This window comes from Arabidopsis lyrata, assembly GCF_000004255.2.
Source record: "Arabidopsis lyrata subsp. lyrata unplaced genomic scaffold ARALYscaffold_4, whole genome shotgun sequence".
NCBI lineage: Eukaryota > Viridiplantae > Streptophyta > Magnoliopsida > Brassicales > Brassicaceae > Arabidopsis > Arabidopsis lyrata.
The window spans coordinates 20,179,901-20,204,008 of NW_003302552.1; the positions used below are offsets into that span (position 1 = coordinate 20,179,901).

The following is a 24,108-nucleotide window of genomic DNA, read 5'->3' on the forward strand; positions in this document are numbered from 1 at the left end:
AAAAAAAAAAAAAAAAGCTTCTGCTACCACTCCCTAAACTCAATAAACCAATAAGTATTGTTCTGTTACTAAACAGTAAACAGTAAAAGTCTAAGTTTAAGAAAATTGTTTAGTAGTAAGACAGTTTTAATCTTATATTTATTGTTCAATCAAAAAATTAATTTATGTGATTCCCTGATTATATACATTAATTATCACATGGTAGAGTATTTAATTGTGTGATGGTCTCCATCTACCCAGATTTTCTTTGCAATGACCTAACAAACCAAGTCCAACTTATAACCATGTGTTGAAACCGTTCATGTTCACAGGTTAGCTACTTGATTATAATTGAAGTTAGCTAACAGATTGTATGATTTAAGTTGGAATATGAATAATTGGAATATGAATAATAATTTAGGTTATAAGAGCACTGACTTCCACATACCATGAGTAGGCCTAGAGCTCAAGTCTCAGTCTCCTTTTCATGCGTCTCTCTCACTCAGTGTTCACTTGTTCCAGTAGTATTAAATGAATAATGATGAGAGCCTTTGCATATAACCAGAGAGAGTGAGAGACCTTTGGGCTGAACCAAAAGCTCTCAAAAATTCCTTTTGTTTCAGAGAATAGATAGAAAGAGAGAGAAAGAAAATTGAAAAACTTGGGAGTTGGAGTTAAGAGATACCTGAAACTTTCTGTTTCTGTGATGACTGTGACCATTGGGCTTTGCTCTTCTCTATCATCTCTGCTCTCAGGGGCTTTCTTGTCTATTCATCATCTTAGATGTATCAGTTTTCAAGTTCACTCTAATTATCATAATTTACATTGTATTATTGCATAAAATAAGTTTTGGATTAGACTAAAATTTGGCATTGACACTAATATCTCAATGTTTTCCTTTTTGTATTTTCTTCGGTCAACATCTCTATATTTATTTTCTTACAAATTTCGTATCTTTACATTATTTGTTTGACAAGACATATACTTGTCTAACAAGAAAACGTACTTGTGTGATTGATACCTCAGTAACAGTTTTTTTTTTCGCCCTTCATATATACCATATGGAAAGACATTCTTATAGATCTGTATGCTTTTTAAATGAAGCTATGGTTTAAGACAAAATAACTAGACACAATCGCCATAATATGTTCGACCAGGAATTTCGTTTATTTTTTCTATATCAAAACGAAAAAGAAAAAAAAAAAACATTTTCTTGATAACCAGTATTTGAAATTTAAGGTCATGTAAATAACAAATATTCAGTGGATATTAATTCATTGAAATAAAGTAATTTATTAGTATCCAAAAAAATGATAGAAACTAGTACTTAGACCATCTCCAATGCCCGCTTCTATATTTTCTTTTATTTTAGAGGAACTCTATTTTACAGGAAATTTTGCTACAATGTATCCTTCTGAAATAGAGAGTTTCCTCTAAAATAGAGGAGAAAGACAATGTATGCTTCTATATATAAAGTAATTTAATGTTTCTCTTCTCTATTTTAGAGGGACACAGTGGAGCAAAAATTTCTTCTAAAATAGAGAAAAATATAGAGATGGACATTGGAGATGCTCTAAAGAGCGAAAACTTATTCATTTATAATTTATAACCTTTTTTTTTTTTGAAGATTTTAAAGTGAGAAGATATATTTATCATTGAACAAATCACATATTCATATTACAATCATAATTCATAACAACATTCGACTTATATATTTGAATTGCAGCACCCCAATTTTTTTTTTTTTTTTTTTTCAGCACCCCAGTTTATATAGTACGTATTTATAGTATAAGGGTTTAAGTTGTACAACAATTATTCGATTTTGATAACTTTGCACCATATGGTTCACGTGTTATAAAGATGTTTCTGATTGCAGATATGGTGTCGAGTGTCGATCAAATTAGAATCCAAGGAAAAAAGATACTCCATAATTTAACTTAAAAAATTAGTAATAAGCATTATTTTTTAATAATATCTTATTATATAAAGTATGGTTTTCAAAGTTAATAATTCGCATGATCGTGACACGTGTCAAGTCTATCGATCAGATGTTGACATTTGTCAAAATATATTTAACTTTTTTCATTAACGAAATAGGAAAACTAAAAAAAAGAATATTTACATATACTAATCTATATATCTAATTTTTAAAATTTGTTAACTTTATTTTTCTTAGCCAAAAATGAAAACTAACAATTTTTCTTCACATGTGTTATTGGTCAATTAGATTTGGCATATGTTAATTATTTTCCATAAAATCATTTAGTATAGATATTAACAAATATTTGTTCAAAAAAAATATATATATATTTACATATACTAATTTATATATCTAATTTTTAAAATTTGTTAACTTTATTTTTCTTAGCCAAAAAGGAAAACTAACAATTTTTCTTCACATGTGTTATTGGTCAATTAGATTTGGCATGTGTTAATTATTTTCTATAAAATCATTTAGTATGGATATTAACAAATATTTGTTCAATAAAAAAGGATATTAACAAATAAAGAATAATGGTTGAAGTTTTAAATAACAATATAATTTATTTAACATTAATTTAATTGGATAAAATTGTATTTATCATCGTAATATAGTGTTTTTATTCACCAAATGAAAACACAAGATTTTTACAAAAAATAATGAGCTTATAAAAACGAATGAATATTTGAATATTTGATAAAAAAAACATTAGTGTGGTTATACTTAATTTTATTTTAAGAATTTTAGTGCATGTAGTAATAATTATAAACTAAAAATTTTAAGAATATGAAAGAGTGTGTAGAATTAAAATTCAGTTTATTACGATGAAATAAATTGTTAAAATGTATAAAAAAATGGAATGTGTAAGATTTAATTTTTGTTTAAAACAAAAAATACTAAATTATTAAATATTAGAGAAAGTGAATGGATTACTATATTAATCAAAATTTAAATATCATTGATAATAATTTATATTTATATATTATACCCGCCTATTTAGGCGGACCTTATCTAGTATATCATAAATTATGATAAACATAAATATTAATACATAAATGAAAATTCTACTAATCTTGATAATTATTAATATACTACCGTTTAATTTATCTAATAATATAAAAATCAAAGATCTTTAATATTATTAATACATTAAAATTGGTTAATAATCATTTTGTCCCACGCATTTACGGCTTGTAGACTATATAGTAATGTTGCATTTGTGGACAAGACTAATAAATAAATTTTCGATAGGTAAAAATCAAATAAAAGAGTCAATGACTCAATGGTGAAACAAGTTGGCGATAATTAACCTTTTTATAAATCGAGGGGCCAAAGAAAGGTAAAATAATAATGAAATTCGACATGATTTAATGAGGATTTACCATTAAATTTGGTTGTCACTTTCATAGACTTTTTTCACCAATTTCCAGATCTCCCACTTTACCATTCCATTTTTGGGAATTTCATTATTCTAAATTCAAGTATCAGTCATTCAGTCTCATTAATTAACTAATACTCCTATCTTTCTCTAGCTATTATTTTTATAACAGTTATAAAATACGTGGCAAGAAAAAAGGGTATTTCCAGAGTTCAAGTATATCTCCAATAAGTTTTCATAAACTGATTAATGGGCCATTTGATTTTTTTATATATTGGGCTAAGGAGAGTCCATAGAAGCCCATTTAAACTATCATATCTTCCCGCGAAAAGATTTAGTTTAACAGCACTTTCTTTAACAGCATATATGACCTTCCCGTGATAATCACTCTTTTGGATTCCATTCACCAACTTTGATCAATTCAAGTTTGACACGCTTCTATCGAATCCTTGTTACATATAACTTTGATCAATTCAAGTTTGACACGCTTCTATCGAATCCTTGTTACATATAATAGATCCATCGGATCCTTCAAAACCCAAGTTAAAAAGTTTATTCAAGAAGCACGAGAAAAAAAAAAAAAAGAGAGAACAAATGGCGAAATTATTCATCAAGCAAGCGGAGCAATACGCAGCAGCCCGACCCAGTTACCCGACCAAACTCTTCGAATATCTGGCATCGAAAACACCGTGCCACGACCTTGCTTGGGACGTCGGCGCCGGAAGCGGCCAAGCCTCACGATGGGTATAATAATGTTCTTCAATTTCTAAATAAACTTACAATTTTCGTGTTAGTCTTCAAATTTTGATTCAAAATTCTATATCATGTTTGGGTTTGATACACTTTTGACTCAAAATTGTTACGTTTGATAGACTCTTGATTCAATATCAATTGGGACAGATTCATTCGATATTGATTTCGAATACGATTTCTCCTGAACTAATTTTAATTTTGTCCAGCTAGCCGGAATCTACAAGAACGTGATTGCTACCGACACGAGCTCGAAGCAACTTGAATTTGCTGCAAGGCTTCCCAACGTCCGTTACGAGATCACTCCACCGACGATGTCTTCATCGGAGATAGAGAAGCTAGTAGCACCTGAATCATCAGTCGATTTAGTCACCGTCGCACAGGCCCTTCATTGGTTCGACCTCACGAACTTCTATAGCAACGTGAAACACGTGCTCAAGAAACCCGACGGGGTAATCGCCGCCTGGTGCTACACCAATCCGGAGGTTAACGCCGCCGTGGACAAGGTTTTCCAACGGTTTTACGATGAGAAACTTGGCCCTCATTGGGATAAAGCGAGGCGGCTTGTGGAGGATGGGTACAGAGGAATTGAGTTTCCGTTCGAGAAGGTGGATAATGATGAGTCAACGGAAAGTCAAAGTTTGCCGATAAGGTTCGTGACTGAGAAAGAAATGGTGTATGAAGAGTATATGACTTATCTGAGGTCATCTTCGGCGTATCAGACGGCTAAGGAGAAGGGTTTAGAGCTTCTGACGACGGAGATGGAAGGAAAGTTTGCCGATTCGTGGAAAGAAGATGGGAAAGAGAAGAAAGTTGTCAGGTTTCCGATTCACTTGTTGATCGGAAGAGTTGGAGAAGATGGCATTTGAATAGATATCTCCAACACCACCCGAGACAAGAATATCTATGGTTACTACTTCCTACTTACTAGTTTCCAACTTATTTATGATCTTGTGAGTTTAAAGGAATTCCTATGGAAAATGTTTTCAAATTAATTAAAATGAGCCATATTGACAAGAGACTTATGGAAAGTAGATGCTATTTTTGTAAATTAAAGAGACAAAAGAGATGATTGTAAACTGATTCTTATTGACTTAATAGAGGGCTACTGCCCTGTTTTATAATCGTATTACAACCAATAGATCCTAAATGACAGGAACCACTCAAAGACTAATTCACCAGGAATAATAGGCACGTTATTTTCAAGAAGCAAAGTGTTGAGAAAGGGATCACTGGTGGCATTATTATTGATTTGATAATCTCTCATGCAATAATAATGTAAACAAGATACCTCTAGATCAGAAAGGGTTTCATTCTTGAATCTGATAGGTCCAATCAAAGCCCAAGACTTGGATACTCGGAGTGGTCCCGTCTCGGGAGGCCGAATCAGACATCTTTTTTTTTTTAATAAGTTGGACAAACGACTCCTTATTAGCAGCAACAAATGATTCTACAAGCTCCGTGAGGGCGAGAGCGCAATCCCTACGGGTATCCTCCTTCCGCTTGTTTTCAACGAACAAAAGCAGCTCCTCCCTATTCATGATTACTTTGCTGCTCGCCATATCGTCGTCCATCGGGATCGGATTCGATGTTAAACCCAGACAACGGTTCTGGAAATGAGAAGATCGTGTTTGAATAATAAGTTGATATATTTCAGTTAGGCCTTTCGACGAACACCTTGTGGTCGGTCGGTCACACCCAGAAAGACGCTAGTTTAGTAGTTTTGATTTTTTCCGATGTACTATAAAATAAACGTGGGTCGTGTTAGATAAGAAATGGGACCACGATGATGACAGAAGTCGACGTAAAGAGAGACACGTGTTCATGTTTCATTGTTTTGTAGTTCCCAGCTTTCCTGGGGATCTAATCTTTCGCTAAACCACACCACACACGATTTTTGTCCTCTTTCTCTCTTACCCCACGCGCGAACACACTTATTTTCATACTTTGTCGTTTATCCATTTACTATGGAAAATAGTTATAAGTTTACTGACTCTTTTTTTACGATCGAGTTTATATATGGATCAAAATCCGACTTCTTCCAGTATTTTGAAAGGATACCTACAATCATTTTGATGATGTTTGGTGGCTATTTCTGTCCAACAAAATGCCAAAGCGTTCACAGTTCGCATAATTTGGATGTTATTACAAGCGGCCATGTAGACAATTGTACATGTGTATATATATGCTAGTGCAGAATAGGAAGCATCCCAAGAACTTTCAAACATCCTATGCTAAATCTTTTTAAAAAAACATTCCCATGAAAGTGAAAGAAATGGTCGAAAACCAAGTCAAATTTAATTTACCCTCATCTATTTGCGTGTATGTATGAAGGCATTTTTTAGCAAAACTGTATCAAGGCATTGGCATCGCCTAATTAAAAACTTTATAACCCTTACAGATACCCGCACGTACACTAGCTACTGACCTACACTATCTTTTCTTGTTTCTCTATAACACATTCACATTAACTACACCTTCAAATCTGATAAAAAGAAACACTTTCAAAACAAATACATATTTGATATTTCTATTTCCTTTTCCTTGGAGCATTTTTCATGCATTCAAAGCTTTTTCTTGTGAATCATACTACATGTCTCCTCGTGCAAGTAAGGAACACAATTAAATACATTACTTTCAGTAAACGTACACTTCCTAAAAGGGATATGCATGTGGCTTGAAAGTATGTAAAACTTCAACTTAAACTAAAGGGTGAAGTTAATCTAAAAAGTAAATGCAACCCGTAATATTATTACGTATCCCTAACTGTTGGATTTTTCTTGTATACGATAAGTGTTTAAAATGGCAAGCAAACACAACTATCATCGGATTTTGGAATTAATTTTGTCAATCCATGATTTCTCTGATTATCACATCAAATATCTTTCATACATACCCCCATATAAATACCCCTCCCCTTACGCTTTATTTGCCACACAACATCTACAGTTAAAACACTTTTAAAACCAAATCAAAACAGATAACCAAAAAAAATGAAAAAATGAAAAAATCAAACGTTTTCTTCCTCTCCATACTTCTCATGGCTTCACTCTTCTCCATATCCCACAGCTTTACACTTTGGGGTTACACAATCGACCGAGTCAGCATTCGTGGTGTCGTGTATTGTAGCCTTGACGGAGATCCAAGCGCACCACCTGTCTCTAATGCCACAGTCTACATTGAATGTCCAGGCTCAAACTCAACCCTCGCTTAAGCAGTGACCAATCCGGTCGGTGTATTTACCCTTGTAATCAACCCCGCCAATACGAGTTTGGTTAATCCAAATAAGTGTGAAATCAAAGCAAATCTTCCGACTAGCACATGCTTTATCTACCCACCAGGCGGCGGACTCATGGCCTCAGTTAATGATCTGGTTAGCATCACCCTCCAGTATCCCATTTGCATCGCTACCTATGATGCCACAACATTTCTCAGCCCTAGTTAATGTTTATCGCTAAATATGCAATCGGTGTCTTCTCGACAATGATGTATGATGCGATCGTTGCTGCTTTAAAGTTTTTGTATGTATATATATTGATGCAGCAATATATATATATGTATAGTGTGATTTAATGTATGGTCTTCTACTATTTTATATATAGGGAGAAATAAGTGATGCATATGCTCCACAAAAGCTTATATATAAGCAGCTCCGTCTTTGTCATCTTTATGTAAATTTTTTTTTGGGTAGGATTGTCATCTTTATGTAAACTAAAAGGATACTAATAGTAAAATCTGGATCTGTATTTTATTATTAATAATTCTCTTACTACTTATTACTATCTTTTATTATTATACCAGAAACCAAATAAATCATATCAAATAGTATGTTCTAACTATATATACTAATGGATTTTGATAAACGTAATAAATGATGGTACTTCGGTAGCTTTTAGACAGCTTAGTAGTTGGAAAAATCAAAGGGTTTATACTTTCTGAAAATTTAAATTGTTGGACTAACCTGAAAAAACAATCAACTGGAAAAAAATGTTTTTAGCTGTTGACAAATAATAATATCTATTAAATTAAAATAAAATATAAAGTAATCCAGCAAAAATATTTTTTTTTTAAAAATCGTAGATAAAAGAATAATAAAAGTATATTTTATTTAGTTTCGAAATTAAATGAATAAGCAAGATACTCTATAAAATCGATCTGTAATAGAAAAACATGCATGAACTTGTAGAGATAAAAAACGTAATCGGTTGAGCACAATGGAAGGGAGAGGAGCCTCAAGCGGACTCCAAACTTGGTTTGCATCAAGGATCTAGAGAAGACTTTGTTGTTTTTTTTAATGTCTTAAAAATGATTCGAATTGCATCGCATTACGTTGTAGAAAATGTTTATTTTTCTTTTGAATATAATTTAACATTAAATTCAAAAAAAAAAGAGATAAATTAAAAGCTTAACTTTCAAAATTTACCAAAAAAACTCCTATTTTATTCAAAGTTTAAAAACCAAAATTTCTTTAAATTTGCAAAATACTACTCAAAAAATACACACAAATATCGTTTACTAAACAAAGTCAGTAACGTTTAGCAAAAAGCAAAGTCAGTAACAGTTAATGTTATGTTTTTTTTTTTTTTTTTAAACTGGTTTTGTTATTTAAAGGAAAGAAGTAAAAATTACAAAAGCCCAGCCCAGACTTTAGTTTTTTTTTTATGGCCGAAGCCTAAATGAAAAGAGACAAACCCATTACAAACCAGCACAGTAATTTGGATCATAAACGAAGCCGATATCAGATTTTTGCCATCGGATGGGTTGTAGATGGCACGTAAGAGCACTTCTATCAGTGATGTTTCATAGAAACATCCATATTAAAAACAAATCAAAAATCAATAAAAAATGATATTTTAATTAAAAAAGCTGAGACACGTTTCTCATTTGAGAAACCTTCTTTTTCATACACATGTCAATCTTATATTGGTCTAACAGTTTCTTTTTAAATTCAATTACTCTAAGATTTATAATATCAATTAAATAGTTTATAAGTTATTATTTTTTAGTTTTATTTTTCTACAATTCATAAAATAAAATTATCTATATATCAAGTTCCATTATACAAAAGTTTAAACTGATGACTATATATTAATATTATTTTTAATTGATATTAGTTAAGGTTAATATAAATATAAATTAATAATTTTAGTTAATAAAATACTATAATATTAGAAAATAAATCTAAGATGAATAATCTGATATTTTGTCAACATTTTGATATTTTGATAAATAATGTGTTATCTTCTGTCATTATTTACAAAATGTCTAATATAATTTTAATCATATTGTTTTACAAAATTTCTAATATAATTAAATGATATGTTTAAAATTTAATATAAATTTTTTATTACAATATTTTTTATTATAATTTTCTGTACAAGACTGTCCTTTTTGGTTTTTGGTTTTAGTTTTCTTGAATTTTCTGTTGTTTAACTGCTCTCAATTCAATAACACTTATCATTTTACACATTATATCAAAATTGCTATTACAAAACTTGCAATAAAGTCGAACTAAAACCTGCAGTCGACTTCAAAGCATTTATATGTTGTTTAAAGTTCAATTTATGTTTAATTGTGCTTTTAAAAATAATAGTCTCTTTAATATATTATTTACAATAGTACTATTAATTAATGTTTTTAAAATTATTAATATTCATTATATTATTTAATTCTATAAATAAATATAATTATTTAGTTTGAATGACTATATTTAAGATATAATTTGATATGTTTTAAAATATCATTGAAAAATTAAATTTAATATAAAAATATAAATATTATATTGATGAGACACCCATAGAGATATCTCACCAATGGAAGTAGAATTTTAGTGTGAATTTTTCTAAATAAATTAAACATAAAAATATTAATATTATATTAGTGAGACACTCTATAGATATCTACCATTGGAAATGCTCTAAGGGCAGAGAGTGTTGTAAACAAGACCCGTGGATTACCGACTTCTAAATTACCTTCAATTTCCCATTCATAAAAATCTTCTTTCTCCGAGAGATGAGAGAGGTAAGAAAGATGTGATCTTGTTGAAACTATCCATGAAGATGTGATCATGATTTAAGCTGTTTAACTCTCCATGAAAGAATTGATGTTATGTTTCATGTTATCATGTTGAAACTATCAAAAACTTGCATCAACATTGTGCATTTACATTTACTATCAAAAACTTGCATCAACATTGTGCTCAAACAGACCAACCACACCACTGTCATTAAATAATTCAGTTAAGTTTTGATGAGTTAAATTATTAAGTGAATTTATAAACAAATGTAATTAGGCTGTAGACCTGATCACCGGAAGATCATTAAACTTAAATCACGGTTCTGAAACCAAAACTATAAGAAAGTGGTGTCACCATCTATTTAAAAGAAAATATGCCCACGAAAGTTAAAGAGATGATCGAAAACCAAGTCAAAATTAATTTACCCTCATCTATTTGCCTGTACAGTATGTATGAAGGCATTTTTTAGCAAAAATGTACTAAGGCATTGGCATCGCCTAATTAAAAACTTTATAACCTTTAGAGATACCCGCACGTACACTAGCTACTGAGCTACACCATCTTTTTTTTTTTTTCACTAGAACACATTCACATTAACTACAACTTCAAGTCTTCAAATATGATAAAAGGAAACACTTCTAAAACAAATACATATTTCTATTTCCTTTTCCTTGGAGCATTTTCATGCATTCAAAGCTTTTTCTTGTGAATCATACTACATGTCTCCTCGTGCAAGTAAGGAACACAATTAAATACATTACTTTCAGTAAACGTACACTTCCTAAAAGGGATATGCATGTGGCTTGAAAGTATGTAAAACTTCAACTTAACTAAAACATAAACTTAAACTAAACGAGAAGTTAAACTAAAAAGTAAATGCAACCCGTAATATTATTACGTATACTGTTGGATTTTTCTTGTATATGATAAGCGTTTAAAATGGCAAGCAAACACAACTATCATCGGATTTTGGAATTAATTTTGTCAATCCATGATTTATCCGATTATCAAATCAAATATCACATACATACCCATATAAATACATCTCCCTTTACGCTTTATTTGCCACACTACACCTACAGTCAAAACATTTTTTAAACCAAATCAAAACAGATACCAAAAAAAATATATATGAAAAAATCAAATGTTTTCCTCCTCTCCATACTTCTCATGGCTTCACTCTTCTCCATATCCCATAGCTTTACACTCTGGGGCTACGGAATCGACCGAGTCAGCATACGTGGTGTCGTGTATTGTAGCCTTGACGGAGATCCAAGCGCACCACCTGTCTCTAATGCCACAGTCTACATTGAATGTCCAGGCTCAAACTCAACCCTCGCTCAAGCAGTGACCAATGCCGTCGGTGTATTTACCCTTGTGATCAACCCCGCCTATACGCCTTTGGTTAATCCAAGTAAGTGCGAAATCAAAGCAAATCTTCCTACTAACTCATGCTTTATCTATCCACCGGGCGGCGTACTCAGAGCCTCCGTTAATGATCTGGTTAGCATTAGCCTCCAGAATCTCATTGTTATCGCTACCTATGCCGCCACAACATTTCTCAGCTCTAGTTAAAGTTTATCGCTAACTATGCCATCGGTGTCTTCTTGACAAGGATGTATGATGCGATCGTCGCTGCTTTAAAGTGTGTATGTATATATATATATATATATATATATATATATATATATATATATATATGTATAGTGTGATTTAATGTATGGTAATCTACTATTATATATGTAATATGCTCCACAAAAGCTTATATAATTAAGCAGCTCCTGTCGTAAACGTAATCAAACGATGGTACTTCAGCAGTTTATAGTTCAGCTTACTAGTAGGAAAAGTCAAAGGGTTTATACTTTCTGAAAATTTAAATTTTTGGACTAACCTGAAAACAATCAACTGGGAAAAAAATGTTGTAAGCTGTTGACAAATAATAATATCTATTAATTTAATAGAAAATATAAAGTAATCCAGCAAAAACAATTTAGTCACTTTCGGAATGACATCGAGCAGCTAGTGGCGCCAGAATCATCAGTCGATTTAGTCACCGTCGCAGAAGCCCTTCACTGGTTCAACCTCACGACCTTTTACAGCAACGTAAAACACGTGCTCAAGAAACCCAACGGAGTAATCGCTGCCTGGTGCTACACCAATCCGGAGGTCAACGCCGCCGTGCACAAGGTTTTCCAACGGGTTTACGAGGAGAAAGTTGGCCCGTTTTGGGATAAAGCGAGACGGCTTGTGGAGGATGGGTACAGAGGAATTGAGTTCCCGTTCGAGAAGGTGGAATGTGGATGATGATGAGTCAACGGAGAGTCAAAGTTATCCGGTTAGGTTTGTGCCGGAGAAAGAAATGGTGTATGAAGAGTATATGACTTATCTGAGGTCATCTTCGGCGTATCAGACAGCTAAGGAGAAAGTCGACGTTAAGAGACCCGTGCCATGTTCATGTTTCATTGTTTTGTACGTAGTTCCAGCTTTAACGTGGATCTAATTATTAAATCTATATAAAAAGAGATGATGGCAATAATGTAAATAAGATACGTCTACATCAGAAAAGGTTTTTCATTCTTCAATCTGATAGGCCCAATCAAAGCCCAAGACTTAAGTACTCGGGTGCTCCCATCTCCAGCGGCTGAATCCTGCTCAGCCATCATCTTATCCTGAGAAGCAATAAACGCAGAAATAATATCGTTGGAGCCGAGTAAGCAATCCTCCTTACTCATGATTGCTTTGCTGCTCTCCGTCTTGTCCATTGAGACCTCGAGATAGGATTCGGTTTCATAGGGAGGATGAGAGTCCTTACGGGAATCCTGCTTCCGCTTGTTTTCAACGAACCAAAGCGGTTGCTCCTTATCCATTATTACTTTGCTGCTCGCCGGCTTGTCCATGGTGCATAAAGAAAAACCCCTAGGTTTTGTTGAGTGGCACGGAGATTTGTATAGGTTTTACTTTTACGAATGGGCCCAACAGGCCCAAAGACAGCACATATAACATTTTGATTACTGTTGTTTTGGTTGATACCAATTAGGCAACAACAATGAAAGGAACATACCTATCATCATTTTGCTGATGTTTCGTGACTTTTACTGTCCAACAAAATGCCAAAACGTTCACAGTTCGTATAATTTGGAAGATATCACAAGCGGCCATGTATACAAATGTGTGTATATATGCGTGTGCAGACGAGGAAGCATCCCAAGAACTTTCAAACTTGTATCTATATGAAAAGTCATTTCTAATGTCGCCTGTCGACTGTCGACATATCCAAAAACACCACAATAATTGAGGTGTAAAAAAAACCTAAATTACCATGTCATCTTGTTTGAAACTAAATATAAAACTGAAACAAGAGTATGTATAAAGTATTCGAAATTGAAACATTTTACCGATCGAGGGTTAATCTCTTTCCATGTGAAGTACCATTCGCTGACTAAGTTAAGAGTGCCATGTGAAGTATACCTTATTAAAATCAACAGAATCTCATAAAAACTTCATTATAAGAATCAAACTATACTTTCAAATTATTTCTGTCGTCCGTAACATAAAAAATTCTTAGAAAGCATTTATACTCCCGGCAGGATTTTGATTCTTTAGCAGCAATCATGCATCAACGCGTTGCGTCATATAAATTTAATGCATTGATAAAAGTCTATTTACTAACCAACTAATAAACAAATCTTGTGGTGGTCCGATCATTCTACACGTATGTGTGTGGTTAGGATTCGAGCAAGACTCGGCGTTTGTTGTGGTGCATGTATCTTTCGTTTTCTTCCAATTTGGAATTCGGCGGAATCAATAGGATTTAGAGTAAATAATTACTTGTAAAAGATTAATAGATATATTTTACCAAAAGAAAAAAAGAGAAAGAAACATTGCCACATTGGAGATGGGGAGGGTCCATAACTCCCTAGGCCACTGGTCGAGTGGAGTACAGTTGGTTGGCGCACTTACTCTTGACGATGTTTGTGGACATAGTCATTCCAAAATGTTCCATTATTTTTCTTTCTTTTTAATCTGAATTTTGTACCTAAATGTAGACCAATCAAACATCGTTAGAACATGTAAAAATAAATTCTTTGATTAGATGCATGAAGTTAGATTGGTTGACCAAAATAAAAAGAAAAAAATCTAATTAGAACGTCGACCAACATATATGATGTAATCATAGTAGTTTAATCCTTAATTATCTCCATCTCGAGGATTGTTATTGGATTGAGATGATTAAGGATTAGAGAGCTAATCGGTAGATTTGGGAGGTAAGGATCTTTCAAGTGATTTAGCCGAGATCGAGTCTTTCTCCTTCTCACCTAAATGTTAGCTCATTTCTAGCCTCCATTCACGCATTTGTAAGTTAAAGGAAATTTGGTTTTTCAAAAAAATTTTATATGTTTTGGATATATAAACAAGTTAATTCAACAATTTAAAACAAACTCTCCAAAATGGATTCACTAATGTTAGATTTTTAAAGACGTTTTCAGAAAAATAAAAAAATATATAGCTAAGATAATACTAACATGTTTGGTAGGTAGGATAAAAGCTAAAGTTGCATTTTTCAACCATAGGTTAATATACTTTTCGAGGAAACTAGTTTGTTTTTAACCAACGAGAGAGTGAAACTAGAAACATGTTCATATTACTAGTACTATATAACTTTAGAGAAAGAGAGACGTCTGAATTTAAACCGACGGTGAACAATTTAAGTGCTTGCCGTCACAATAAGTGAAATCACCACCGCAAAAACAGTAAAATAAATAATTTTTCAATAGAAAAAAAAAGAAGACAAAGAGCATGGTGATGTCACCATCATCAATCAAACATGATTCTAATGATGATGATCATTCATCACTGGAGCCATCATGCGGCAAAAGTCTTCGAAGCAAACAAAACCGTCACCGTTTCCATCAACCGTCGCTATCATACGCATACACTCTTCTAACGTGCACCGTTCATCTCCAATCACTCCAAATACTCTGTGTAACTCCTCCGCCGATATTTTCCCGTTACGATCCACGTCAAAAATCTCGAACACCTCTCTCAGCTCCTCCGTCTCAACAGATCCTTCACCGGAAGTACCAGCGACACGGCTAGCAAGCTCTTCAAGGCTGATACAACCACCGTCTCCGCCGTCTACTTCTCTTAGCATCAGACTCACCTCTTCTTGACTCGGTGGTTCAGGACTTAACCTGCTAATCAACGCCGCGAGATCTCCTCTGGAAACAACACCGTCGTCATCACGATCGATCAGTTTAAACGCTTGAATAAGCTCAGCGTAGAAATCGCCGGAGTTTTGAGGGAGAACACTGATCGGAGTCGCGGTTGGACCTTGTTTGAGGTTACCGTACGATCCATCGGAGGAAGAGGAAGAAGCATTGGAGCTGAAGGAAGAAGGCTCAGATCTGGAGACGGAAGCTTTTGATTTGGAACGAAAGAGACGTTTGGGGCTGAGGCGGTTGAGGCTAGCGGCGAGCTTCATATCGGAGAAGATAAAGATAAAGAGAGATGATAGAGATTTGAGTATTGATTCTTCTTCTTGTTGAGAGGAAAGAACGAGGAAGGAGGGTATTAAATGGGGAGAGAAAGAGAGAAGCCATGGCAGCTTCCACGAAGCTTCCTTAGGAGAGAAGTGGTTTGGTGTTTTTTTGATACTTATACCTTAACACTATCATTCATTCATTTTTCATTCTTCTTTTATTTTATTTTATTTTAAATGGAATTTTATTATTTTCTTTGATTAGTTAGATTACTTTTAGGACGACTATGTATCCAATTCATTTCCTTTTTAAAAATATATGTATTTCCGTTTTTATTTTGTCATACATTTGCCGTTTTTTAAATAGTTTGAACGTATCTATCGGGTAGGAAACAAATATATCAAAATGATATAGTGGTTTTTAAGTTGATTTTTCAAAACCGGTGGGATGAATAGTTGAGTAAAGAAACAAAAATGTAATTGTCTGATTACTACATTGGATTTTGTTTTGTGTTTTTTTTTTTTTTGGATTAGATTCATAACTATGGTTCTGACATCGTCACAGAATTGCAGGTGCAGTGGTCGTCTAGTCAAGACTCATGAACCTAATTTTCTTTTTATTTTTATTTTAATCGTTGCGGAATTTCGATGATGGTTTTATTTTATTATGGTTTAATTTGTACTTAGCGTAAAGTTTGGTTCAATCTCTTTTTCGTGACACGCGATGGCATATCAGTAAGAAAATTGTGGTTTTCTTTTGAGTAGTCAATTTAAAAAAACCAATATTTTCAAAAAAGCCTATGGTGTAAATTTCTCAACATTTTGCATGAGCCTTTTTTAGTGCTAAACCTCGGCGTGGCCAAACACGTTGTGTGTTCTTTTTCCGTTAAAGGATATATGAACTAAAAGTTTTGAAAGCATTAGCAAAAAAAATTTCAACAGTTTCGGCTATAAAAAAATAGAAAAATATCTACAGAACGTAAGACGCAGTACTTGGGCCGTCTTTGTTCTTAAAAAATGATTTGTGTGTAGAACTGATAACAAAATTTGATACAGCCGAATAGTTTATAACTTTATCTTTGACATTCGAAGATATTATAAAATTTTGCAGTTATCATTCTAGAATTACGAGGCAAATCTATGAAGTTTTTGTTTTGTTGCCTTCTCAGTGTTTGAACAAATTTATCTAAGGCTAAATGTATGTTATGGTCGGGAAAAAAAAATGTAGTAATGTGGCATTAACGGCCCAAGTGGCCAAGTAGTGCGTCTTATGAAACTCCGTAGTCCCTTTATATCTCTAGTCTCTACTCTCTAGTGTAACTTTTTTGCAAGCTAGGCCTTTGTTCAAATTGAAACGTTTACTTTAAGCTTCTGTCTTCTGACTAAACAACTCTCTTGTCCCCTGGAAAATTTAAGTGATTGCTTCATCGATGTTGCAGTTTTGGATTCTCTTCCATCTCCGAGAATTGTGCGAGATTTCAAAGATAAAAAAACATTATGCATATTTGGTGATTCATATTCATCAGGCATTAGAATAGTAAGAGTTAGTTGAAACAACGTCAAAACGTTTTTGATTTATGCCTGCATTTTTCTTAGATATAGGGATCGTTTTTTATTTATGCGTGCATTTTTCTTAGATAGGGATCAAGCTATATGATCTAGTGGATGAAAGATCAGCCTGGGATTGGAGACTAGAGTTTCGACTCTTTGTACTACGATTTGAATCATAGTATAGTAGGCAACTGGACGTTTTAAATGGCAAGAGCTTATCACATGTCTCAAACCTCAATAAGTCTGAATTTATGAGATTCCCCGATTATAAAATAGAAAACATCACAACAAATATTATGGTATATTACTTGTAAACTAAGGAAACACATAATTAATGACTACACCTCAACATCCTTTCACAAGATCTTTAAACCTCAAGAAGGGGGCGATGTTAAATTAGGAGTATATACTCTTATTCTCGTTGCCAAAGAGATGCAAACATAAATGACAATAGGGGTAGCTATAGATTTGAAATGGGACAACTAGCTCCAGATCAGTTTATTTAAAAGGTTTTAACTTTGAGCGTGACAATAGGTGGTGCAGAATTGGTTGTCTGCCCAGCAAAGAGCTGGCGTTTTGGGACAGCAATAACAGCCTCCGTCGAAAACACCGCCGCAAATGTCATGGACGCATACAGACATATCGATTTTGTTCGATCTTTGTAACCTCACACCTACACATTAATTTGAAACACACATCAACCCAACTTTGATGACTCTAAAATAAATAGATATTTGGTTTATATTATATATATGAGACAACTTGTACATACATTGATGTAGAGCAAATAGAGAGAGCAACAGTATGCAGATGAGAGATGCATGTGATGATTTCATGGTTTGAATGAATTTGTGCTTCTTACTTATCTTTCTGAGTTGGTGTAACATCCAAAGCTTAATCTCTCTCTATATATAGGAAATAGAGAGGCTTAAATTAGGTGATACAGTATTTAAAGATAATATATTCCATAAATCTTTTTTCGATCACGCTCTTTGAGATTTCCAACTATTTCGGTTAATATGTTGAACTTCTTTATAGTAGTTTAAACATTTTGCAAGCTAGATATTAAACATTGTCAACAGAGCACCTCTTACTTCAAGATTCTAACTAAACAACTATCTTGTGATCATCATGACTTTAATGATTCAGATCTATGAACATCAAAAGATTCAGTAGCAAGTTACAAGTTGCAACAACATCAAAACAGTTCCTAAGGTATATAACTTGTTAACAAAGTAACCGTCCATTGCAACAATTCCTCCTCAAGACGCTCGCTCTCGCACAATTGTTATGTGACTTGAACCCAATTTTTGTAATTAGTAGTAGTTTTATACTCGTTGCCAAACAAATGCAAAAACCAAAGACATGCCCCAAAAGGATAAAAACACTAAACAGAGCACATCGTTAGACGTTAGTGGTCACAAATACAACTTCATTACCAACCTCAACGTCGTTCCCAAAATTCAGTATCCCAGCAATCTTAACTTAATTAGCACCATAACAGATAGCCATTAACAGCATAGTCATCTTCAAATCAGTCTTTTTACTCTTTTTGTTGTTGTTGTTGTAAATTGGAAATCTGATGATGGTGACATAATATGTGAAATTTTTCAATAAAGGTAGTTCATATTTAAAAAAGAAATTTTTTGAAAAGGCGAGTGAATTCATATGGAAACAATTTCCATAAGTAAAGTAACAATTGGAAATCAAAGTTGCTTTTTTCTTCTAGTTGTTTCTAGATGAGTTTTAATGTCAAAGCGTCAAAGACAGATTAAAGAAGACCTGTCAAACCCTAACCAATCTAGACTTTTTCCTCAAGCAAAATTCGTCGAGCCCAAGGAAACTTCAATGTCCAAAATCACTCTGAATCCTTTTCTTCCTATATTTTAAGCAATAAAAGGAACATAAACACAAGAGAAATATTTCTATTCACACTCGTTCACAAAGTTGTTGAGTATCGATTTGATTTGCAAACTACGATGTCGGGTCTTCTTCAGTTCAATTTTTTCCCAACGGATTTCTATTATCCAAAGCCAAGTCGAGTAGTCGACAAGACTAAACCTTGTGTTCAATCAGTGTCGACGACATGTGGGTTTAAGAAAGAGAAGGCGATTGTTGTCGAAGTAAAGAACCAAAGTGGTTTGATTCTTTATGTCAACGGTGAAACAAAGCGGTGTGGGTCGCCTGATGCTTCTTCGTTTCTTGAGTCTTCCTCTCATAATTGTGACTTCACCAGTTAGGCCATTTTTGGTCTCAACTGTTTGATGTTATGTTGTGTTTGGATTTTTTAAATAGACTTTTTTTGTGATCTGATATTTTTATGTTTGTAATAGAATGAGCAGAAACATGATTTTAGACAACTTATATTTTATACACATTTGTGTACTAGCTGCAATAACTTTTAATACTAATCTTTATCCCCCCTGATAACAGTTGCGATATTATTTTCATACTAATCTTTATTCTCTCTGATTAAAACCATTACCTAACAGCAATAATGGAACCAACCCATGTGGAACAGAGACCATACATTTAGTGAAAATTCCACGAGAAACGAATTTATTTCTTTCAATGACGTTTATTATTTTATAATAGTTGTCAAATGAAATAATCAATGATATATGGACGAAACCAAAATCATTGGGATACGATCATATGAACTATGAAGGCAGAGAGACTAAAAAGAAAGCAATAAACTACGGCATAGAATAGTGTCCACCCACCAATTTACATTCCCATAATCAAATCCAAACTAAGCCAGAACATCGATAGACAATAGTTAATGTGAACCGAAGAACATAAAGCATAAAACGAAAGAGAATCATCGAGAGATTCATTTTTAATGCCCACTAATCAATTAAGGTTTTTGTTTAACCAAAACCCTCTTACAAATAAATCCCGAAGCTTTATGCAGAGAGAGAGAGACTCCAATCAGAAGCAAGCATCCAAGAGACAGCAACAGCACAAAGCAGCAAGACTGCAAAAACAAAAACAGTTTTCACATTTCTCAATCAGTACTAATAAACACTCCCAAACCAATAACAACAAGAGCACAATCACAGATCCAGACTATTCAGTTGCTTTAAGAAAATTATCCTGTGATCAGTGAACGAACAGAGAACACAAAAAGGATCCATCTTTATTTAGGAACAAGAAATTATAATAAGAACACACAAAAGTCAAGCTCTACAGAGGAATATTCTAGCAAAAAGGTAAAACCACATGACTTTTTTCTAAGAATCTGTAGCTGAATATTCAGATACGGAATATAGTCAAACTTCAAACTATAAAAACAGATTAATTTAATGGAGAGTGTGGTTTATTGACTAACCATCCTTCTAGAAACCCAGGACTGTTCTGTTGTTGCTGATGCTGCGGCGGCGGAGGATATTGCGGCGCGTACGGAGGAGGATAACCTTGTTGAGGATATCCCTGAGGTGGATAGCCTTGCTGAGGATATCCCTGAGGAGGATATCCTTGTGGTGGATAAGCATCTTTTGGATATCCCTCCGGTGGATAACCTATTGATACAAATCAGCACCAAAAAAAAAAATCAGATCCATCGTAGAAAACCAAAAATTAAGCAGATCTAAGAAAATTACAATTCTAGCAACCGAAACTTCCAAAATCGAAATTAGAAGAAAGAGGACCTTGAGGAGGAGGAACACCGACAGGAGGTTGATTGTACTGGCTCATTGTTCTTGATCTCCTTTGAAGAAAAGCGTAAACTTCGTAGAGAGGAAGGAGATCACGAACCTTAGATCCAGAAGAAAAGTGAAGGAAAGTTTTATAGAGCGATAGAGAAAGAGAAGAAAAAGGAAAAGAGGAGAGTGTTTTAAGTAAAACGCGTTTTGCAGTTATTATTCTTTTTGTTTCTATCCATAACCTTAGCGTTCAATAACGATGAATGCAAATTAAATTATGAAACTACCAATAAAAAAAATGTTAAATTAAAACAAGATTCACGCGGTTTCTGCCTTTTGCAGGAGGGATATTATTATTTCTGTTTTTTTTTATTTTTCGTCGAAATTGGTAATTATAATATAGATGAATTGGAAAAATCAAGATACAATTGTTCTGTTTTTTTTTTTTAATACTAATTCATAAAACTTAATTAATTGGACAACAAAGATAACTGATTGGTTGTTTATCCTGTTATTTTCTAGTGTTTTATATGAAATCTAGTGAAGTAGTGATGCTGAATCTATTTTTGTATCTTACTTCTTTGAAAAAATCAAATTTTATTTTGTCTTATGGAGTATTTTGGACTTATAGATAATGTCATGATAATTTAGATGTACACATAATAGACAATGTAATTGTCTACATTATATATACCCCACTTACCTACTACCAATCTATACTAAAAAAAAAAGAGAAGATACATGTACATACATACTACCAAAAATATTTTCGTATTGTGTTCCAATCTTTTAAAAAGGGTGCTCATGTTATGTTTTTTTTTTTTTTTTCCCTCAAACACCATTTCTAATAAGATATCGGAAAGAGACTCTTCGCTAGGAAGAGCCAATCAGGAACCGACGAACTTACATGGGAAAGTAGACTATTCCTAGCCCGAGCTTTAAAGGGTGCTCATGTTTTTCAATGTTTACAAGCATCTAAAAGTCAGCATCAAGATGTCACCACGTTCAAATCCAACTCAAAGAAACTTTAGATCAGAAACAAAACCAGGAACACTTTTAGTCTTTTAGTCTCCCTGTTGATTCACAATGTGAAAGTTGCAATGGCCTGGAGCCCTGGACTTCACTACAACATTTTCCATCCCGCCAATGATTTGTCCTTATCTCTGACCTACTTCATCTACTAGCTTTGCCTCTGCTAATTAGAACTGACCGTAAGTGGTTAATGAATAAAAGAAAAGATGATCTGTTAATCCGTTTTGCTATAAAACAACGAAGATGAAAACTACGCCAACAAAGATCAATGATCATTTCGATAATCCTGGTTGTTCTACAGCTTAAGGAGCTTGGTTTCCTTGTATAGATTACCTTAGAATTTGGTTCTACATTTGTCTTTGATTAGCTTCTCAAATTTGATGTCCTGCAAAAATGCACAGCTCAGGCGTTAGGTAAATGCTAGGATCTACTTTTGGTACTTTTACACGATACGATACTGGAAACTATTTAGCTCATACAGTATATATCTTATCAGTCATGTTATGATAATGACAATTGAGATGTATTTAGCAAGAAGATAAGCAAACTGGATAGTAAAAGCATAATCTGACAAGTACCTTTTTTGATGTAAAACAGATCATGAGTGGGTTAGGCCCATAAGGTCATTAATGGGCTTATATTGGATTAGTTTTCCTACCTTATCCTCTTCCGACCAAATATAAGATATTTTATAGCGAGAATAATACTTTACTTTACTTTTTAGTGTGAGTAGCCAACAGGATTGGAACGAAAATGAAAGTCAATAAAAGCCAACAGTAACGCGTCTACACGTGGACGGTTGATTACTCAAAACCATGTTAGCTATGGGTCCAGTCCTACCCACTTGTGTCTCACCTTTAATCTTGCCTCGACATTACGAACCTCAGCTTCGTCACCGAACCTTACTTTATATATTAGTCCTTCTTCTTCTCATCTTCTGGCAACGTAGGTTCTGGTGATTGATCCTAATCCGTTTTGCTTGTTAAAAAGAAGAAGACATATTTTTATCAAACAACTTGAGCAAGTAGAAGCAGATATTTTCCTCAGCCAAGGTAAAGATCTGATGTTGTCTTCTTCTTCTGCTCGATCAATTTCTATGAGTTTCTATGTTTGAAGTTGGTGGATTTTGAAGGATTTGATTGGTTAGAAATGAAGTGATTTTGTATCTACTGGTGTTAGATCTTTGTGATGATCGTTGATCTATCTAAAAACTTGATTTATCTTCAGATCTCCCGATTTCAAACTTGTACTTGTCCAGCTTCAAGTGCTCTATCGGAAACTTGTCTTTGCTGCGTTTACTGATCGGAAAATATACAGATCTATTGATCTCACTGTGTAATCTGGAAACTATGTGTGCAAGGATTAAGCTATGTTGTGATTTGAGTTGTTAGATTTGAATTTGATCTGAACTTGTTTGTTTTGTGTGTGTGCAGATCTAGAGATTTGAGAATGGCGATGGTATCAGGAAGACGATCTACTCTAAACCCCGACGCACCTCTCTTTGTTCCGGCAGCTGTACGACAAGTGGAAGATTTCTCACCGGAGTGGTGGCAATTGGTCACAACTTCGACTTGGTACCATGACTATTGGATCAGTCAGCACCAAGGTCCAGATGGTTTCTATGACAACGGAGAGAATGAAAATGGTGGAGGCCAGGTCGATGTAGCGGATCTTCTTCCAGAATCATTTGATTTTGATGACATGGAAGATTTCTTTGACACTGATGCTACTGAGTTTGATCAAGGATTCGATGGACGAATGTATTACCAAGCACCTTCCGAATTCGGTAAGTCGGATTGATTTCCCCAATACACAAAACAATCCATGATCAACAGATATGTGGAGACTAATTGTATAGTTATGTCTATCATCAGGCTTTGGAAAGAATGGTGAGATGGTTAGGAAATCAACTGGAAACAGGAGTCCGAAATCGATTGTGGAACCGGCTAAGTATGCGGAAAAGCCAGCAAAATGGGGAAACCAGAGGGTTGCTGCTCCAAGAAACATCCACCAGCCTCGCTGAAGAAGAGAGGGTTTGGTATGTTGTTAACTAGTCAGAAGTCAGAGCAGTTTGGTCCTGTATCTTTAGCCACCACCACTGTACCTTTGTAATTTTTAGTATTTGCTTCCACAAAAAAAATCTGTAACTTTGTACCTTTATGATGTTCATTCTCAACTTGTTGTTATCACAAAAATGTAAAAACATAAAAAAAATGTAAACTCTGAAGAGAAATGAGAACTAGAGTTTATTTCCCACCTCTCTATGAGCAATTCAATACAATTACCAAAGTCTTATCA

General features: G+C 33.8%; 6 protein-coding genes and 2 pseudogenes across 8 annotated transcripts; 5 read left to right on the top strand and 3 right to left on the bottom strand.

Annotated features, from left to right (window-relative positions):
* The first annotated feature begins 3,877 nt into the window (after window positions 1-3,877).
* Window positions 3,878-5,774, top strand: LOC9315995 (putative methyltransferase DDB_G0268948). Of its 2 annotated transcripts, XM_021028666.1 has the most exons (3): window positions 3,878-4,082; window positions 4,298-4,946; window positions 5,713-5,774. In XM_021028666.1, the coding sequence occupies exons 1-3, from the start codon at window positions 3,933-3,935 to the stop codon at window positions 5,721-5,723; spliced, it is 810 nt and encodes a 269-aa protein (XP_020884325.1). In that variant the 5' UTR covers window positions 3,878-3,932; the 3' UTR covers window positions 5,724-5,774. The 2 variants fall into 2 exon arrangements, with proteins under 2 accessions (XP_020884325.1, XP_002879928.1); XM_002879882.2 differs by lacking the exon at window positions 5,713-5,774 and having other exon boundaries at window positions 3,879-4,082; window positions 4,298-5,171.
* Window positions 5,775-6,660: 886 nt separating this feature from the next.
* On the top strand, window positions 6,661-7,766 carry LOC110229193 (annotated as a pseudogene).
* A 3,289-nt stretch (window positions 7,767-11,055) lies between these two features.
* LOC9317838 lies at window positions 11,056-11,751 on the top strand. The gene has a single exon (XM_021029799.1). It carries the CDS (start codon window positions 11,236-11,238, stop codon window positions 11,677-11,679), a length of 444 nt encoding a protein of 147 aa, XP_020885458.1. The 5' UTR covers window positions 11,056-11,235; the 3' UTR covers window positions 11,680-11,751.
* A 306-nt stretch (window positions 11,752-12,057) lies between these two features.
* On the top strand, window positions 12,058-14,634 carry LOC110229175 (annotated as a pseudogene). The gene has a single exon (XR_002332637.1). The product of XR_002332637.1 is annotated as an uncharacterized LOC110229175 (transcript).
* Window positions 14,635-14,721: 87 nt separating this feature from the next.
* On the bottom strand, window positions 14,722-15,829 carry LOC9317839 (probable calcium-binding protein CML35). The gene has a single exon (XM_002881727.2). It carries the CDS (start codon window positions 15,584-15,586, stop codon window positions 14,936-14,938), a length of 651 nt encoding a protein of 216 aa, XP_002881773.1. The 5' UTR covers window positions 15,587-15,829; the 3' UTR covers window positions 14,722-14,935.
* A 1,528-nt stretch (window positions 15,830-17,357) lies between these two features.
* LOC9317840 (EMBRYO SURROUNDING FACTOR 1-like protein 4) lies at window positions 17,358-18,035 on the bottom strand. The gene is made up of 2 exons (XM_021028958.1): window positions 17,907-18,035; window positions 17,358-17,807 (listed from the first exon to the last, which is right to left on the bottom strand). The coding sequence occupies exons 1-2, from the start codon at window positions 18,019-18,021 to the stop codon at window positions 17,647-17,649; spliced, it is 276 nt and encodes a 91-aa protein (XP_020884617.1). The 5' UTR covers window positions 18,022-18,035; the 3' UTR covers window positions 17,358-17,646.
* A 1,777-nt stretch (window positions 18,036-19,812) lies between these two features.
* LOC9317841 (cysteine-rich and transmembrane domain-containing protein A) lies at window positions 19,813-20,985 on the bottom strand. Its single transcript, XM_021028957.1, has 3 exons — window positions 20,785-20,985; window positions 20,466-20,655; window positions 19,813-20,111 (listed from the first exon to the last, which is right to left on the bottom strand). The coding sequence occupies exons 1-3, from the start codon at window positions 20,828-20,830 to the stop codon at window positions 20,066-20,068; spliced, it is 282 nt and encodes a 93-aa protein (XP_020884616.1). The 5' UTR covers window positions 20,831-20,985; the 3' UTR covers window positions 19,813-20,065.
* A 1,641-nt stretch (window positions 20,986-22,626) lies between these two features.
* On the top strand, window positions 22,627-24,068 carry LOC9317842 (protein EARLY RESPONSIVE TO DEHYDRATION 15). Its single transcript, XM_021028207.1, has 3 exons — window positions 22,627-22,862; window positions 23,244-23,596; window positions 23,685-24,068. The coding sequence occupies exons 2-3, from the start codon at window positions 23,260-23,262 to the stop codon at window positions 23,831-23,833; spliced, it is 486 nt and encodes a 161-aa protein (XP_020883866.1). The 5' UTR covers window positions 22,627-22,862; window positions 23,244-23,259; the 3' UTR covers window positions 23,834-24,068.
* The last annotated feature ends 40 nt before the right edge of the window (window positions 24,069-24,108 follow it).